The sequence below is a fragment of the Daldinia childiae genome (genome assembly GCF_008694065.1).
Source record: "Daldinia childiae strain JS-1345 chromosome Unknown Scaffold3, whole genome shotgun sequence".
Classification (NCBI taxonomy): Eukaryota; Fungi; Ascomycota; class Sordariomycetes; order Xylariales; family Hypoxylaceae; genus Daldinia; species Daldinia childiae.
The window spans coordinates 4727277-4747449 of NW_022984644.1; the positions used below are offsets into that span (position 1 = coordinate 4727277).

At 47.2% G+C, this 20173-nt stretch overlaps 2 protein-coding genes across 2 annotated transcripts; one reads left to right on the forward strand and one right to left on the reverse strand.

The window, feature by feature from the left end:
* Positions 1-8446: 8446 nt before the first annotated feature.
* Positions 8447-10869, reverse strand: GL218_04010 (Phosphatidylinositol 4-kinase lsb6; the record flags this gene model as incomplete). The annotated part of the gene is made up of 3 exons (XM_033580591.1): positions 8447-9290; positions 9345-10139; positions 10208-10869. 3 exons carry the CDS (start codon positions 10867-10869, stop codon positions 8447-8449), a joined length of 2301 nt encoding a protein of 766 aa, XP_033437312.1.
* A 4357-nt stretch (positions 10870-15226) lies between these two features.
* GL218_04011 (putative SWI/SNF-related matrix-associated actin-dependent regulator of chromatin subfamily A member 3-like 1) lies at positions 15227-18541 on the forward strand (the record flags this gene model as incomplete). Its single annotated transcript, XM_033580592.1, has 2 exons — positions 15227-15656; positions 15711-18541. 2 exons carry the CDS (start codon positions 15227-15229, stop codon positions 18539-18541), a joined length of 3261 nt encoding a protein of 1086 aa, XP_033437311.1.
* Positions 18542-20173: the final 1632 nt, after the last annotated feature.

Below are 20173 nucleotides of genomic sequence, written 5' to 3' on the forward strand. Positions count from 1 at the left end.
AGACTCTGGTAGAAGGAGCAAAGGGGATCCCTTGATTTGCTGCTTCCCTTTTGGCTGCAAACCTTAAGCTGACCTCATGTCCTGCCTTCCAATTCCCTCTCTCTCCACTCGCCCCTCTCCGTCTTCGCTGTCTTTGTTTCCCATAACTTCAGAAGTTCCATATGTATAATCCCATATATCACATAACCCTTCCCAACATCATTCAAAGCCCACGCTGGTCAATGTTGTATCAACGTATATTCTATAAATGCAGTCATGTCCTTATCTGCTGATTGTTCAACGTACAATATGCGAAGCCTGGTCCTTTTCTCAGAGGCAGGTGGATGACAACCCGTAGCAGCCCTACTGGCATACTACACCACATACACCACACCATCTCTACACAATCAACCCCTCCCACCCCTTTTCTCCTAGTATGAACGACCGAGCAAGCGATACGATGTTGACCCGATTAGTCTAACCCGCGTCTGCTTTGACCCGCCGTATACCTTGCCTCTCCACTGCGGCAAGGTTTCCTTCCGGGAGAGCCGCCAAACTAGTTCCCGCCGACCTCAGCGCCTCGGCTTTCTCCCCACGCATACGTATCTTGAATAGCAATTCATTAGCCTTCCATCAAGTTTGACATTCGTTGGGAGTCTGAAATGGGGATAACTTACAACCGAAAATATGGCTATTATTCCGCAATACTTATCAGCCTCATCCACGGTCCGTTTTGTACATTTGGGTTGAGGAGTTAGGCTAGGGTCTTACCTTAAGTGCAGGGTTAGTAGCTTCTGCTCTCGCCTGTGCCACCAAGACGTGGAACTCCGTAATAGTCATGCTGCGAGATGTCAATAATTCCGTGTGCAGCTGGCGCATTCTTGAACAAATCGATATTGAGCTTACTTTAGTAGCTCTGTGAATGGGTACAAGGCTAAGGACCCGAGCAGCAATCGGACGTTTTCTTGGTTGTGAACACCAATATCAAAGTCTCTCTGGCCTACGCGAAATGTTAGGATCTGATATTCGGGGAAACCAGACGGCACCATACTATCAGACCAGCCGCACATGGGTAAGGGGATCACTACCAAACAAAAATTAGCACATGCTGCTTCATCGAGCTAGGGACCAGACGTTGATCGAAGGGGGTCACTGTTAAATTGAACCCAATAATCAGACGCGGGTGGTATAAACCTAGGGGTGGATGGGCTTTTCAGATACCTACTTCGTTCCTCGACATCGGTAAAGCCAGCTTGCCTCATCCAATGCGCAAGACGTCGTGGCGCCTCGACGTTTTTAAGCTGCGACATTGCTCGGCTGTATTTATCTGACCATTGGCGAAGTGCGTGACCTATTGGAAACCCCATGATGAGCATACGCATGCCTCGTTATAGAGCTCGTCCCCCTTACCATCTGTCAATGTACCATTGTCGGACTGTGCGTTGTAATCGATTTCAACCATTTGGCACCATCCACCTCGGCGCAGACACCGAAGGATATCACGCATGTATTCGTTCCATCGGTTACGGTCGATTCCTCCGGCTACAAGTCTGCTATTCACGAGGTCGAAATGATTGGAAGGAAACGAAAGCCTGCAAAGATGCTAGTTGGGATTTCCGTTCCGACGATCGGGAATTTTGGTTCTTACGGCATATTCAAGTTGTCGACATTAAGGTAAAGGTTCTCAACACTCTCCTCGGGGTTATAATGATGCGGGCTCACGTCGATGCCAATGACCTGGATTCTCCAATGTTAGCTAACAGAGAGTCTTTAAAACGATAAATATGTCTTTCCGCGAGCCGATTGTTAGCATCAAGCTCACCAAACCAATCTTCTTGCGGTTGAAACGCGCTGGCTGCGGCGGCTTTCTAGCTCTGGCCTGCGGCTGGGGAAACGAAACCCGAACAGAAGCCTATCGCATCGCAAGAGACGGTAGACGAGTTTTCCGCTCGAAGACGTAGACGTTAGAAAAGACTCTGCCGAGGGGGGTTGGTCCCGGGTATTGGGAATCCGTGAAGTACGACCGATGCAAGAAACGACTCTATACGTGCCTCGCACCTAGGATTTTCCCAGGCCACTTGGAAAGCCCACATTCCTGTTCCGAAGCCACAGTCGAGTACTCGCCTCAGGGCACCCATGGGTGGGAAGATAGATCTCCCGTCGAACACCATGGCCAAGACATCGTACTGAATGCGCAAGCGAATAGTCTCATCCTGCGAGAGGTGCGTCGACATCAGTTTGTGGGTCCGATTCGAAAAGGAGTCTTTGGCGTCTGCAGACCTCGTCAACAGGCACAAGATATATCCTGCGGTCCACTGAACAGCGCTGGTATATTCTGTTGTGGTGGGTAAAAGTTTCGCGAACTTCGTCGGTGACCTCTTCGGTGTCGGCGTGCCTATTGGCGGTTTAGTGAGCAGAACACTTCTGCTGAGGCTTAGGGCATATTTACCCAGTCATTTTATAATAACGCTAGTTCTGTTAAGGGGAACCAAGCAAAATATCTAGTTGAGAATACCGTGAGGCTGTCTTCCAGCTGACAGGCTATGTTCGAGATGATGTGTGGCCTGGATGAACAGCCATAGGCTCCCGAATGGCGGTTTTTATCCAGTCCGGCATGCTCGGTTTGGGCTTCCAACACCATCGACGCTCACCACCCTCTCGACGAGGAGGCCGTCTGATCTCCTCTTCACTAGGTACATGGGGACCGTTAGTGGAAAGTGGTATATTGCAAGAATAATAAAGCTGTTTAGGCGTGTGTGGAGCCAATGGCCCGGTCAAACAACCACATTGGTCACACGTCCACAGCTTGCACCCCACGAGCTTTCTGCTGTTCGCCGATCCTAGGTACTACGGTTACTCCCTACGTATGCATCAGACCTTCCTGATCAAATCAGCTCAGATATAGACCATTGAAGCATATGGACAGGCATCTGAGTTCCCTAGGCCTGTTCCTCTCTCTCTACCACTCCATGACCCAATGCACCCGCACTAGTTCCCGTCTCTCTCTTGCATCGTCCATCGGAAAGAAAGACATTGCTGCCCAAGCCTGCTTCTTTACTTGTTATTCTTGGCATATACTTCGTCCAATGGCTATTTGATTTGGGTGCTGCGGAGGTTCACATTGCATTGAATGACATATAGCGCAGAAACGGTCTTATATCTGGCTAGGTGGGATTAAGCAGCCACGTATGAGACTTAACGTATGCCTGTGATTGATCGTACCGGTTCGGTAGTCTCTCGGTACTCTAGTTACCCTTCTTCAAAGTTGCTGATAGTTTACTGTACTGTGCCTCGTGTTGCTCTCAGCAAGATCTGGTCAGTTGATGCGGCCGTAACCAAGGGTTTGGAATTTTGGACGGCTTCGTAGCCGCGTTCAGCGCGAAGAGCTTCTAGACGACCTAGGAGATTTGGCAGCGGCAATAGGGGATAAGAATCAAAGGAGTCTTCAGCGAACATGAAAACGGCTCCGCCTACGCATTTTTAGCCTGGTTTTAGAGGAACCAGCAGAATTCCATAAAGCTGTGGTTAAGGGAGTTCGGGGACCCAGCTCTCTGGACCGGCTGTGGCTTCATTTCCGTGTGCCCCTATACGGAGTACACGCAGGATGACGGCTACACCAACGGGGTACCCTTAGCACTCGCAGGCCTTGGCTACGTCTTAGGATTCTTACAACCTACCTTGCCGCTAGACGTCCCAGAAAGTTATATTTCAGAACCCCTGACGAACTGCCACGGGCAAGACACACGAAAGTCTTTGGTAAGCATGCCGGATGCAGCCTGAGTCAGAAAGAATATATTACTTGCCGATGACTTTTAATCTACTATGTATTACGGATGTGGTCAATCATAGACGAATTTTACGTACATGGAGGGCCACCATGACGACAGGGATAAGGACCTCGAATGGCCTGCCTGGTTACAGTAACTTATTTGCAAGGTAACTGGCCCAGATCATTTATGTCCACTTAGTATTAGTACATATGCGCGAGGGGAGCAGGCTCACCCGGGTCCTGGGACGACGAGATTGGCGTGACGATCGCGGTGCCTACTATTACTTACAGCTCCTTATGTGCGACTACCCGGACGGTGAAGAGATTACGGGATTTCCTTATTTTAGTATGGCTTCCTCACACCGCCACTGTGGTCTGATGAAAACTAAGTTCAACAACCTGGCTAAGAATCAGCAATGGTGCTTGACCGTCAAATGGCCGTTTTCCCTAGTTTATTTTTTGGTCTAGGACGACGTGCTGCAGGCGGCATCTCTGGGACCGCCAGGGGATGTTTATTATGCCTCGCACCCATTTAATATGGATTAAAGGATACCTAGCATCACAAGAGATCAGAACAAAGCGGGCCGTTGCAGTGGAGATAGCATTAAGAGGGACGACGCTAGAAATTTGGGGGGGTGGCGGCGATCTCCAAGTGGCCGGTACGGCGGTACCAATACGTTTCTAGGCTGAAAGTACAGTACAGTACTGGCCTCTGCCGCTGCAGGTTTGCCATCAGCAGAACGAAAAGGGGACAACTATTCTATACTGGCAACCGCTTCGACAACTACAGTTCCCTGTCGAGATGCGTAGTAAGGCCGTCGATGTCGAACTAGATATCTTAGCGGCTCATAGTCGGCTTCACAAGTTGTAAAAAAAAGGATATGAAAGCTAGGGCTATCGAAAGTCGATATCCACGTTTCTGGTAAGAGCTCTTTGCCGAGAAGAATGGCAGTCTATTCGTTGTTCGACGCTAGCTAGTTACCCCTGGTCTACAGGCAGGATTATGGTCGGGACAGGCCCACACATGGTTAAAGCCTCTGTGCCCTCATACATACAGTACTACACACGCACGCAATTTTTCCTTGCTGCTGGGACGGCGCCCGCCCCTCTGGATCACACTCTCATGCTTCGAGACGGGTCTTAATGTAGGCCACGGTTGAAGTCGGCTTTTCCGGGATTTCGGTTTAAGTTTTGGCTCCTTGCAAACCTGCGGATCTCGATTATAGCCTCGCTGGAACATCTCAATATCTCACAGTCTGATCTGTATCTGTCTTCACCGTCGTTAACCCCTTCGTCATCATCGCAATCATGTGTCTTACTCTAGTGAGCCATGCATTAGCGTGTACCAGAGTATCGGGTCAGACACTACAGGCGTGATCGTATCAGGATCTAAAAGAGAAAAATAGCGGAAAAAAGCCGGCGGCCTCGACGACTAATTTGGGCCAGCCTCACTCTCCGCTGCGATGATCGCCAATAGTAACCCTTGTTTATCATTACCTTGCGAATCTGCCAATACTCGATAGCCGTGGTTATGTACCGTTTTCTCGGCTGCTACATACTACGTTTGTAGAGAGAATAACCCTCGTAAGCAAGGATCCTATAGTAGTGTAGCTAGCGGGCACGGTACAGTACGCAAGCGCAAGCGATCTCCATCACGTGCGAATTAGGAGGGTTGCAGATGAATTTGGGATTGAATATATACATGGCCTTTGTACCACCAGCCCGAAGGGCTGGATCTATTTCCCGGAGGAGCTTGGCTGGCCTACCAACGCTAGAAATTGAGGGGTCGGTAAGAAACAGGGTGCTACCCTGCGGGAAAGTCTACGTACAAGTACTTAGGCCTGGTTAGGAACCCCTTTGAGGCTAGATTGGCTTGCAGTTCTCCCGCCCATGCGCTACCCTTGATTGGCAGGGTCAATCCAATCCAAGACGTCTTTCAGTTCCCAGCGCTCCTTTCGGGTGCGGCAGCATGCAGACGCGAGGCGAAGGTGCCTTACCGCCTACGCGGGAACGCCTTACATGTCCGTTACGACTTTGGAGTCAATGCTTGGGAGCCCGGAGCGTTGAAACTGTAACGAGGCTTCTTACCCAGCAGGCTGGTAAGTCGATCTCATGGGTAGCCTGACGACATTTCCGCGGGACCGGTTTGAGGATCTATCTCGCCTCTAGCTATCTAATAGATAGATAGATATCTTCCCCACGGAGGAACGAGGCGAAGCAAAACGCAACCTCACCATTCGGTGTGCCGTCTACTCGGGTCACTCTGGATCGGCTTTTTCGATATTGCTACATAGTTTTCAATAATTTATTTTTTTTGGTCTCGCCGCCCTCGCCGCTGCTCGGTTACAATGACGTACATCTGGAGGCCTCTTATGATGGTAGATTTAAGCATCTGCCGAGCAGCGCGGCATGCTACCCTCCCCTCCAAACCCATCACGGAGCATACGGCGGCATAGCATGCAGGCTGTCCCGTACCGCGACGTAGGATATTGCTAGTATATCCAAGACATGGGTTCCTGATACGCGGAGTAAAGTCCATGAACGTCGACCTGATAGGTACAAATTCGATACCGTACCTAGTAGAAACGAGGTAGGTACGTCAGTAGGGTGGCAAGGCAGAGTAGTAGTCCCGGGCATACAAACATGCAACATGAGCTGTTCTTTGAGCCCCCAAAGCCGCGCCATCGTTCTGATACGTCAAGTTTATTTTTAATTCTAGTTAGGTCTTTTTTTTTCTTTAATGTTTTTTTTTCTCCTTCTATCATCTTGACGTTCACGCCCCCCTCTTCTCCACACCCTCTCCTTCCGGGTTCTGCTTCGGTGTATCAAGGAGACGCTACTGGACCTTGTCAGCTGTTTCGACGTAGGTAAGGTGCATGGAAGCAACGCGAATGGAGGAAATAAGGGGGGAAGGGGGTGAGAGGATGAGAAAGGGTATAGAGAGAGAGAGAGAGAGGGTTATGTTAAGTTATGTTATGTTATGTATGGGAACGTGGTACGCGATACCCCTGGACTTAGAATGGATTTAGAAGACCGCCTGCGGCATAGGTAGGCAAGGCAAGGCAAGGCGAGCGAACAGGGTCAAGGTAGGTGGCCCCGACGGCAGCGTTCTTCGGGCAGACCCCCAATCGCGGGCCGTCCGGGGTCTCGGTCGGGGGGTCAAGTGTGGGTTTGACGTGTTTTTTTTTTTTTTTTTCTTTTTTTCCTCTAGCATTTCTGCTTTGCTGGGTCTTTGCCGGGTTTGTCTGGCTAGGGTCCCGTATTGTACAGATACGCTGAAATATGACAGATCACATATCACTTTTGCTTTTTTTTCCATTCCCCTTCTTTTTTCCCATTCCACCTCTTCCTTGAACCCTGACACGCTGTCCCTCTCTCTCGGAACCGTCTTTTCTCTCAACCGTTTTAATTTATTATTATGGGGTTCGCTCTTTAATATTATTTTTTGTTGTCTTTTTTTTTTTCTTCAACAACTTGTGACTTGACCTTACTTTTCATTTCTTAGTAAGCGGACAACAACTCCTAATTATTATCGTCATTATTATCACAGTTATTACTTGTATTATTGATATTAATATTATTTTTCCTTCTTTCTCGTCTTGTCTCGTCTCTTTTCTTCCGGCATATTCTCTTCTGGTATAGCCGCATGTAGTCATGATTGGAGGGACAGACATGTCGAGTTCCTGGAATACTACTTTCTGGTCATTGGTTCCCTAGCCCTGGTAAGCCAGAGTGCCGACCCGCCCCAACCGTACCAGCCGCGCATGTTGGGTTTCTTGGGATAACATTAGTATAGCATGAATATTAGCAAGGGTATGGCATGGTTAAACGACTCCGCCGGTAAACGTTTCTTCAATGCTGGATTAATATGTACAGTAGCTCACGGACCAGGAAATCAAATCGTCCTCCATTACATTGAAACTGGATGGCAGGGTGGCAGGGTGTCAGGGTGTCAAGGTGGGTACGTACATCGTACATATATCTACGATTGTTCGAGTGCGAATTCCCGTGTTAAGCCCGGTGCTGTTCCATTGTGTCGGTAACAGCTAAACTTCAGCGCATATGGAATTTTGATAAACACGGCCGAAGTAAAAAGCAAAATATTCCCAACACTAACAGCCGTATATACGCGCCTGCAGTGGAAATTACACAAATAATATATATCTTACGATTTATATGTAGGCTCCATAACGCGTAGAAGCTCTAGATTTCATAGCCTGCCGTGCCGTGCTGTGCCGTGTTATGCTATGCTATTTTATGCTAAGCTGCGCTCTGTGCTCCTTGCTGTTGTACACTTTGATGACCACTTTGATGACCACTTTGATGACCAATCCATGGTTGTTCCCCGTCTACCCATACATATAAGATCATGCAATTCAATCAATGCCCATTCCGTATCCGTGCCCTCTTTTCATGGTCATGATGAGACGCGCGCCCTTATTTCTTACTTCTTTTTTTTCTTTCTCTTTCCGTTCCGTTCCGCCGAGCCGTCGGGCGACAGCAAATACGAGAGAAATTTGCTTCTCTACTAGGGCGGGATTGCCTTTACTGTACATACTGATGGACAGACCACATGTATGTATGTATGTATGTATGTGCGTGCGTGTATGCGGGAATAGACAAACCAAACCCAGCATATGACCTTCTCTTTTCTTCTCTCCTCATTATCGTTCTGGATGTCGTTGGGTAGGCAAGCGCTTAGCACCAAGTGAACACCGGATTCCTAGCCTTGACGGTCTCGAGCCGCTCCACAATTACCTTCCGCCTGTTGCCATCCATCGTTTCAGCCGCAGCGTATCCCAAATCTCCTTCCATATCGTCCTCGTCGTAAGCGTTTCCGTTACCATGGAGCTTCGCGGTAAGCGAGTTGCCATTGATACCCGTCGCAAAGGAGTACCGACGCTCCTTGCGGGGCATGTACATGTTCATCTGCGTGCGCGACGGACCCTGATAGCTTGACCTCGGGGGACGCGATAGTTGTGGACGGGCGCTTGATGACAAAGCGTCGAATGGGTTCTGGGGATCTGCTCGTTCTGGAGACTGCTCGTGGGAACTGGCGAGTTCGAAACGCCCAGGGTTTGGTAGCGGGCTGGAGAACCCAAGCAGGTCATCGACGGTACTAGCAGGTGCTGACGAGATGGCTGCGCCGATGTCCATTTCCTCATCGATAGTACTGCGAGCCTCTGGTTCGGCTCTACGACGCGCTTCAGACGATGTAGCGCGCATCGGTACAGCGACGGGGACTTCGACCAAGTCGTCCCAAACACATACTCTAGCTCTTCGTGTAAGCTCCAGCGGGCCGTGGTCCGGAGTTTTCAGCGTTTCGACAACGTTCCAAGCCTGTCCCTTCATTACGGCCATCTGCCGGGAGAACATCTTTTCCTGAAAGTCGGGGTCGATTTGGAATACCTTTCGTAGTTCGAGCGAAGTCTGGCTCCACCATTGCGTAGAAGTGAGAAGAGGTAAGAAGTGATCTCGCGTTTTCTGGGAGAAAGGTCGCCCAATAAGATCAACAGGTAAGAAGAGCCAACCGAAAGGGAAACTATCAATAGTAAGTTTAGCTTCTTAGATAATGTGAAAAATGAAATATAAGTACCTTCGCCATGCGTCCGGGTGTTTCCACGGCCATGATAATGAGTTGTCAATCGCTCCAAGGGAGATCTTAGGATCAGGGACCTTGCTCGTGCTTGTGCTCGTGCCCGTTGCATTCATAGGTTTTTGGGCTTTATAGGGGTTAGGACTCCTTGAGTTTCCCCTCGCTGGTAAATGCACAGGTCTTGCAGGTTGCTCGTCGTCTTCTTCTCCTACATCCATATTAAGTTGTGGAGGTTCGGAGGTAATCGAGACTGCTTGGGTTTCCCAATCAACTTTAACCATCCAATTATCGAGACCTCTATCCGTATTCCGCATGATGTAATCTAAAATAACAAGCTTTTCGAGCTCTTCCCGGAACGACTGTTTCAGCGACTCAGTCCACCTAAAGTTGCCGGGGCCAAGAGGCTGTTGTTCAGGGCCATTATGTTCATCTTCGCTCTCGCTGTCAGCATCACGAGGAGCTCTACTAGATGGTCGACAGCTTTCTGCCCATCTTCTTTGCTTATGTCGGTGAGTGTCATTTGAGCGAAAGCTAGACCAGTACTGGTCCGGCCAGGGGTTTTCCCTTAGGAAGACGTTGGCATCTTTAAACCCCTTAAGGAATACCTGAAAACTCCCTGGCTTTGCTGGAAGAGGCTTCTTCTTCCTGTAAAAGCTCCGGCGATCCCAATACGGATAGTGAAACGATTTGGATGATAGCCAAATAACATCGGTATAAGGGACTATATGGGTACGGAGTTGGCAATCAAGAACATACGCTGCTGCCTCGCTCACGTATGAGAGATTGGGTATTAGACTATAAATAAGTTAGAATCTTAGCTATCTACCTTATATATATAAGGTACGCATAGATTAGGTTCTTACCATGCTCGACCGAAACAGCAAGGAAATAAATTTCGATGAATCCACTTGTTCCATTTCGGGTTTCCGGCAGCGTATGGTTCTTCATCCTTGGGCTTAAACACACCAACAATCTTACCGTCGGTATTCCGTGCAAAATAACTCCCTGAGCTACCTTGCGTGATCAAACTCGGATGCATACCTTGGTCAATGGCGACTTGCACGCTCTCGACGATGGCTTCGAACTCGGCCTTGGACATAGCGGGCTCGGGCATGGTGGCAAGTGTCTCGGGGGTCGCGGGTCGGACACCCTGAGGGGGTTGGAAGACGCTGTAATGAATTTCGAGACGCTCCTCTTCACCTAAATTACCCCTCCCCTTGCCTCTCTTGAACTTTGATGCGATTTCGTCGGCCCATCGTTCTAAACGAGCGTTGATGGCTTTGAGGTCAACACCGGAGTTGCTTCGCATTCGCCTTGTCTGATACTTGAGTTTCGTGAGTGCCTTCGGCGACGTCATGCCCGAGTGAGGCCTCGGTTGTGTGAGGGGTACATAGCGAGGAGCAGATTGAGGTTGAAGCGAGGCGGAGCTCTGGGCTAAAGGATCATCTTCGGAATCGTCGTCGCTAAACTGATCAGCTTGGGCCAGGCGTTCGTAACCGGTCGTAGCCGGGCGACTTGGAGGCATAGCTGAAGCGGATGCTAGGTAGATACAATGTACGTGGATTAAAAAAGGGTTGGGTCTGTGATCTGGTCTGTGGTCTAGTCCCTTGGAAATTATCGCATTCTATTAACAAAAAGATAAGGTAGTTAAAAATTGTATGTTAGGCTTTGCTTTGGATCTGCCCCTGATTTGTCTCGTATCTAATTAATAGGTACCTTAACTAGCCAATACTTAATGTTGGCGACTTTTCCAATTATGGGGTTAAAGAATGGAAATAGTAGCAAAGAGGGACTATAAAAACATACGACAACGCAAGTATCTTGACGTAGAAGAAAAAAAAAGAAAGATTCGATTCGAAGTTGGCGACGGTGTATGTATCTAAAGTTATGTAAGTTGATGTTCTAGTCGAAAAATGTCGAAACACGTCACGTCAATAAGAGGTGTATTCCATTCCCTAAAAGATGTTAGAACATTACCTTAGCTGCTTACATAGGTACCTAGCAGCCTAGCAGCTTAGCAGCTTAGGTAGGATTCTACATCAATGTAAGGCACCCATAATAAACCCCACAAGGGTGCATATAGGGTACTCTATTAGTTGAAAAGCCTCGGAGCTCGATACGACATTAGCTTATTGGATGATTGATATAGAATAATGTTTAATATCTTTATAAGCGATATATCTTCAACTCATATCAAGAAGTGCCTAGCTTAGATGATGTTCTATTGAGGTCCCATCTCTGCAGCTACTACCAAGAAAAATGAGCTATAAGATATCTAGGCGGAACATTGACTCGAGCTTTTAACAATAGTAAAAAAAAAAAAAAAGGAACTTGTGAGGGATGTCGATGTTATATCGAGATTCCTACGTTTCTAAGCTTTAAACTTCCATATCAGTTACTTAAGGGCCACTAAACTACATAGGTTACTGGGTCTAAGACCAGACTCTAAATAGTACCAACCCCACCTATCGGAGGCTTCCGCTACTATTAGATCATACATCTAAGAGGGGACCGTTTCACAGCTTATATCAATCCTTTTTAAGGTAGTACATATTGCGTACATAGTGTAGCTCTCACGCCCTACAATCTCCCTACAATCTACATACCTACCTACCTAACCTACGTAGCCAATTTACCTAAATCACTATAATCCAATTCACGAATTGCCTCAAACAAGCAACACGACAGCACGGATATTTCATCAATAACATTCCTTTTCCTCGAATCAAATAAAATCAACTTTTTGCGATAGTAGTAGATCATCCTCAATCGCTCCAATTAGAATCATATCACGCGATCCCGTACATGATTATAATCCGACCGCATTGCAATAGGTTGAGCTACCCGAGTCATCTGCAACTTGAGTTGTACCAAGCTCGCATATCTATCGAACCATCTAAGCTTCATTTTGTTCGACATAGTCTGAGCTCGCCAACTTTTAATTCCAAGCCCGGCATATCACCGTTTCTCCTTAGGCCGTTAGTCGTTAGTCGTTAGTCGAGAAAAAGGGAGAGAGGCTCCAGCTTAGCCCGTGTCCACTCAGCTGTTACCCTGGCCCCAAACTGACCCAGACTGACCCAAACTGAGTTTCTCTGGTTCGACACAGTTTACGTCAGTTCCACCGGATGGTTGGCCAATCGTGTCTTATCCATTAGGTCTAGAGATGCACCAATCCAAGACGGTCTGATTTGAAGATCCCAGGAGTGAACTGTCGATCCTAACCCTGCCATTTGGCTCTTGTAGCTTATACGACACCAAGTCCCCTTGATCTATGGTCTCTTCCCACCTTGAGGTTCCTAGGGTTCATCTTGGCTTTCTATGCCGATGTGATCCAGATTACTTTCTAAGATTATCTCTTATTTAGACTATTTCTTCCCAATTCTTTCTTCACCGTCTTCCATTTCTCGTATCCCTTCCCGTGACTCGAAACACTCAGCTGTATTTTTATATCTCCCCATCTGATCCTCTCTAATGTGCCTTGCATCTTGCCCCATCACTGGCTCAAATGATCTAGGTCTTACCCCTATCTACCGTCTTAGGACTTACCTCTTTTAATCCTCCAGTCGACAAACGAGGTTATCGGATTATTTTAAGTAAAACACAACTCAACATCTCAATCGCACCAGTTCATCAACATCGAATTCGAAATGGCCGTTCAAGCAACAAACGAAAGCTTTATCGATATCACCATTACAACATTCTCGTCGCCCGAACCTGATAATCAACGAGGACGGAAACGCCGGCGCAGCCCGCCCGAAACTTTAGCAGTTGCAGCAGCTCGAATACCGTCAGCAGAATCTGCTACTTTCCGTGGACGATGCAGGCACCGTTCATCTTCGAGGCTCGATATATCCAGAAACACGTCACGACTCAGAGGAGGGTCCTTATCCCCAACCCGCAGAAAGCTGATTCGTGTTGTTCAACTGAACCGTCATCGAAGTCAATCACCATCTAGATCCCGCTCTCCGGCTACACAAGAGGCTTCGAAGAGAAGGCGGCAAAGAACACAGAGTCGAGGTCGAAATCACGACGTCGAGTCAAAGAAAGCTGTCGAGCCTATTGTTGCTTCGTTCCTCCGCCATGAAATCGTGATCAGGAACGACAGTCCTTCTCAGAAATCGAAACAGAATGGATAATACGGTCACAGCTTCGAAGTTAGGATTCTGAATAGTAATACTACAGATCCACCAATGGCTACGCCTACACAAGGCATGGCATTGGAACAATGTGATGTTGTATTGAGTTACTGCAACCGCCGAGCATCGTACAACAAAAACATTACTACCCGACCCTAAATGGTTGGTTTAAAGGCGACGAAGTTAATACTTTGCCTCTAATGGTATTAAAAAGTTAGTGGTGGGAACAGGAAGGTTGGCTTAATCCACCTGGAAACTAATAGTAACAGGAGATTGGTGCATCATTTATCTACTTGGATGGAAAAGGGAGAGGAAAAAGGAAGAGAATATGACAAAATAGGGAATGAGAGCAATATAAAAATCATATGTATGTTAACTAGTAAGTAGTATGTAATTGGAAATAAAAAAAAATAAAAAAATCTGGAAATCAAGAAATCAAGATAAGAAATATTAATTAGTTCAAGATATCAGAAGCCTCAAGACAGGCAAATCATCAAATGGCAAGTCCGGGGATGCGGACACAACTATGGATTGGTGCCAAGAGACCCCACGGCGACGATGCCTGCATCTGCATCAGGTTAATTGGGTCTTTTAGATCTGCGGGGCACGTGGCCTGGGGAGTACAGAGGTAAAAAGTGAAGACAGGCTGGATGAGTTAAGATTAGTGCGCTCAGCTGGTCAGCAGACCAATCAAGCATTTTTCACTATTCGTTTTGATTTGCGACGCGTCAGGCAGTTAGCAGTGAGGGAGCATCTCAGGTTGTAGTAGCTGCATCCTCGGCGGGGTGGGTAGCTGCGCCTATCGGTAGCCAACCCTGCCCGTTATATATACCTAAAGTACCTATACCTATAATATATTTAAGATATATGTAATCTTATACTTATTTAATAAGATAGTAAAGTATGTATACCTTCTATTAGTAAGTCTTGATAAGTACCCCTCCATACATGTGGGTAGAGTTGATACTTCTCACGTCAACGTCAACCTAATGCATCCCGAAATGTTCCTAGTCAACAAGTAATCGACCAACCAACTTTGCCCATTCTACAAATTTCAGAAGCTTGACTGTCACATCCACTCACCACTCACAACTATCTCACCCTACACGGTACCTAACATTGTCCTCGTGACGAAGTTAACAATCTGAGATTTTTTTTTGTCTCTCTTTTATTTTTCCATCTTTTAAGATGGACGTTTAAGTTTCAGGCCTCACGCCTAACCGCAAGTTTATTATTCGCCCACTTGCCCTACTTTACGTATTCTCTACATATACTCTGCCTACTGCCTACAGCCTACAGCCTACATTATATCTCACGCCCCCGACCCCGACCGTTCTTTCACGCCTTTTCACTATCATTCGAACCAGCCTTGCCGATGCCCATCTCCACCTACGAAAAAAACAACTTCTTCGGGCACTCGCCTTTCTTTGTCTATAACCTCTAATTACCCTCGGACGTCTTAACAACAACAATTCTGCATGTAGCCCCCCACTTCAACATTCACAGCGACAAGCCAGGAAGGCATATAATATGGCCTCAAACAACCACTCACAGGGTAACAGCCCTCTTTACAACCCTGTTTACTCACCCGCGCCCACTACTACTACAAGTCAGAGCAACCCTCCCCAACCAGTACAAACAATAGAAACAATACAACCAACTCTACCCACAAAGAGATCTCAAGATGATACTGACATTTTGTCCTTTGATTCAGCCTCCATCCAAAATGGATCCTCGAGACTTAATATGAATCCAGCCCTCTTACTTAATCCTAAAGGCTACGCTGCCCCTACTCCACCTACCCGACCAAATGCGCCTACCCGTCCTTTCAACAACTCGAATAACGAAGCCGACATCGAATTCCAATTCAATAGCCCGGATTTCCAATTCTCCAACCCGCAGAATGGCTATACGACCACCATCAATCAGCCTATGCCGCAATCTAGCAATTTTAGCAATATGATTGACCGTATGAATAACGTGGAACAGCGTACATTCAATCCTCAATCAAAACGCCGAAAGCTCGAGGCGGAAGACAATGTCAGTCCAGCGCACACATTTAGAAACGGCGGCGGTGGCGGAATTGTTGGGCAGTACATGAAGGAGAGGCGACAAGAGGGGGGCAATCAGCAATATTCAACCGGGCCGGTGGAGGCCGTAGACCTTACTGACAGTGGTAAGCTATCTACACTTATGAACTTAGCTGAATATATACCTAATATTTCGATAGTGGAAGAAAATGATGTCGTTGTGGTACAAGCTCCGATGGATGAAGAGATTTGCTATGGCATGATCCAACACGCGAGTCTTAATTGTCATATCGTTCCGAGTCCCAAACCAGGCGCCTTCGCACTCATGCCAACCTGGTGGCCTCAAGTAAAGATAGTACTCAGAAGAAAACTTGGGGAGGCATCTTATATTATTCACGCCTACGACCATACGCGTAAGATAGTTGGAACCGTCGATGCCAGCACCGCGTCCGGTCTCGCAGGCTTATTGGACTCTCGCCTTCAGCTCAGAACTGACTGCAGAATACCTACAAGGCAGAGGGTGGTAGGGGAGGAAGCTGGAAAGCAGATATCAAGGAGTTATACCCTTGATCTGATGCTTTATGGTCCCCGAAGGAGTGCTAAGACCGTTGCGAGACATCTTTCGCAGAAGAATCTTTGGCTTCGCAATCCCCCAAGAATCGATCATAGTGTAAAATACGAGAATCCACAGCTTGCCGACGGACCTAAGCCTCCGCCATTTATTAAGGAGCAGCTCAGGATGACTCCTACTACGGCTACGTCGGTCCCATCATCCATGATGCCTAGTGTTGAAGAGATCCGTTCTGAAGTCATGGGAGTTTTTGACTCTCTTGCAAAGAATGAAGAGCTTCCTGAGGTAGAACCCGACCCTCGAGTACAGACGGAGCTTCTAAAGCACCAGAAACAAGGACTCAGTTTTATGATGAACAAAGAGCTGCCTCGCCAATTCGGCAGTGATGGCAAGGCTATCGGTTCTTTCTGGCAAATCCGTTTGGGTAACGACGGCCAAAAAATATACTACAATGTAATTACCGGAAGCTCGCAACGCGAAGCCCCTCCCGAGACCCTCGGTGGTATTCTTGCGGATATGATGGGTCTAGGAAAGACGCTAAGCATATTGTCTCTTGTTGCTAGTTCCCTCAAGGAAGCCGACGAGTGGTCAAAGCTTATGCCTGTTCAGCCACAGGCTCCCCTTTTGTCGAAGAAGAAACCCAACTCTTCGGGACAGTTTGATGTACCCACACCACAGCCGCTTGGCTTGACCCAACTAAAGCTAAACACCAAAACGACACTTTTGATATGTCCTCTCAGTACGATAACGAATTGGGAAGAGCAAATAAAGGCTCACATACAACCCGGTCAGCTGACGTATTATATTTATCATGGATCCAATCGCATTAAGGATCCCGAAAAGCTTGCCATGTTTGACCTCGTTTTGACAACCTATGGATCTGTTGCTAGCGAAGTAGCATCCCGTAACAAGGGCAGGCAAGGTTCGTATCCTCTCGAGGAGGTAGGATGGTTCCGTGTAGTCTTGGACGAGGCCCATATGATAAGAGAACAGTCCACTCTTCAATTCAAAGCTATCTGCCGCTTACAAGCCAACCGCCGTTGGGCCGTTACCGGCACTCCCGTCCAAAACAAGCTGGATGATCTCGCAGCATTACTTGCCTTCCTTCGCCTGAAGCCTTTTGACGAAAAGAGCAAGTTTACACAACATATCACAGCTCCCTTTAAGGTTTGCGACCCGGAAATTGTCCCGAAGCTTCGTATTCTCGTAGACAGTATCACTCTTAGGCGTTTGAAGGACAAGATCAATCTCCCTCCCAGGACGGACGAGATCATAAGACTCGAATTCTCTTCTGCCGAGCGCAAACTCTACGATATATTCGAAAAGAATGCACAAGATAAAGTGCAGGTATTGGCGGCAGGCAGGGAGAAGATGATTGGTGGTAGGACCTATATTCATATTCTTCAATCCATTCTTAGACTACGCCTTATCTCTGCGCATGGCAGAGATCTTCTCAGCGATGAGGATTTGGAGGCGGTGCAGGGTATGACCCAAGAATCTGCCATTGACCTTGACAGCGACGAGGACGACGAGAAACCGGCATTGGCAGAATCAAGAGTTTATGAGGCTTTTGAGCTCATGCAGGAGACCAACAGCGACTTATGTATATCCTGCCAGAAGAAGATTGGCTCGAATGATAGTGCTAGTATCGCGTCAGAGCGTGAAGAGGACGTTCTCGGCTATATGACTGCTTGCTTTCATCTTCTCTGCCCCAGTTGCATTACGACCTGGGAAGAAGAGGTAGGAAATCACGGGTCAGGTACATGTCCCGTCTGCCAGTCTCATGTTCGCTTCGCCTACAATGAGATTCGCAAGAGCAAGGCCGAAGTCGAACACGAGGGGCACCATCAATCATGTAAATCGGAAACTAAAGTCAGAACGAAAGATGGCTACCCGGAATATTCTGGACCTCACACGAAGACTCGTGCACTGGTCAGTGACCTCCTGAAAGCAAAAGCCGACAGCGAGGCTCATCCTGACGAGCCCCCATTTAAATCGGTTGTCTTCTCTGCCTGGACCTCTCATCTCGATCTTATTCAGATCGCATTGGACAATGTCGGGATTCGATACACTCGCCTTGACGGTAAGATGAGTCGAAATGCCAGAACTGCGTCCATGGATGCCTTCCGGGAAGACAACTCGGTGCATGTGATACTGGTATCTATCATGGCCGGTGGCCTCGGCCTAAATCTTACTTCAGGGAACTATGTCTACGTGATGGAGCCTCAATACAACCCGGCAGCAGAAGCACAAGCTGTCGATCGTGTCCATCGACTCGGTCAGAAGAGACCCGTACGCACGGTTAGATATATCATGCGAAACAGCATCGAGGAGAAAATGCTTGAGCTTCAGGAGAAGAAGAAGAAGCTCGCAAGCCTTAGCATGGACAGAAACCGGGTTATAGATAAGGCAGAGGCAGCGAAGCAAAAGCTCATGGATCTACGCAGCCTTTTCAAATAATGACTTACCTGTTCTTACAGGACTTCATTAATGCCTTACATTTACTTACTGCTCAAAGGCGTATGGTGGCGTTTTCATGTTCTCGGCAATACTTTAAAAGGTCCAATATCTATATTGCATTTGCACGGTGTTTTGGTCACACTTGGCTGTACGAGAACAATTGCTGGCAAGCAAATTAATTCGCGCCATATTGCTAACGACTTATGAGGTATCGCCCTCAAATACAAAGGGTCAAATTCAAAGATCAAAAACTTACTCTCGCGAGATGGCGTATGGTTCAGAAAGAACAAAATTACCTTTTGAAACGGAGAGGATGATGGAATGTGTTTAAGGATGGTTTTACGTTGGAACAGGTCACGCCGACACGTTAATTAATGTATGTCACTTTTATTACTATTTACGGATGAGGTTGTACTTTGCAACCTTATCACTTGATACCAGAACCTGGCAGTTGTCCAGACTGGGGGACTTGGCTTGGCTTGGCTTTGTCTTCCCGGGTAGACCGAATGAATTATGCGATAGAGCTAACGGCTCTCTTTATTATCGTTGCCTTGTGTGCGTGTGTGCATGCATATAATGACGTTTCTTTCACGGCTGTAACTGGCCAGTTGTGGTTTTTATCTAGGCTAGTCTAATCTAGACTGGTTAATTCGTATAATCGAATGCCTTTCTGAACTTGATATTATTGTAATATCGTCTCCTCTACGATCTCCTATCCACTGGCTAGAAAGTGGTTTCGTAGTTATTACATAGGTACCTGTATATGGCACAATCTAGCCACGAGGCTTTCCCACCCCCATCCGTTGGGGAACAGCCCAGCTAAGCCCAACCTGCTTCAGCTCGGTCGAGGGGGGCAGAGGGTTAATTTGCTTTACATTAGGTACTGATCGAAGGTCTTAGTTCCCCTCACATAGCTGTATAGGTGGTTTTACCTGGATATGTTCCGTTATACCTACATGGCTGGCTACCTACATTACCTATATTTCCACGTGCAATGTTTTTCGATACGACTGTAGATACCGAGGCATGTATACCTATATAGGGTAGGTATGCACGTGTATATGCGGGCGGCATCACATGTATGTATATATGTAGGTATGCATGCATGCACGATCAAGTGCCGGACGCGAGCAGAAGGCATGGATAGATACGAAGGATACCTATAGATTAGTAATAGTTCAGATATATTCCTGTTTATTTTTTATAGAGGGGAAGGGGTATGATATTGTAAGCGAGTGCGTGGGAACTATGAGATAGTTAGCTAGTTAGTTTATATCATGTATACTACTATACGTCTTATATGTATAAGCGGAGGCTCGGAAATACCTTCTATCCCCCCTCTGTTTGATGTACGTAGTCCTAGTATTATTAGGTTATCCTAGGTCTTAAGGAGTAAGAAGAGGGTGTGGTGGTATTATGTAATTACTAAAGTTATACTGGGCAAAGCCCAGTTATTATGAACTTTGATGAATCAACATCGTATCACCCCAATATCTATTCAACAAGGAGGCAAGACATCTCGATATTTGTGGCGCCTTGATTCACATTCTCAATGTGTACAATAAAAGCTCAAGTAGGTACAATATTCAATAGTCTACTCTCCTACAGATTAGCACCTAATGACTAGTACAC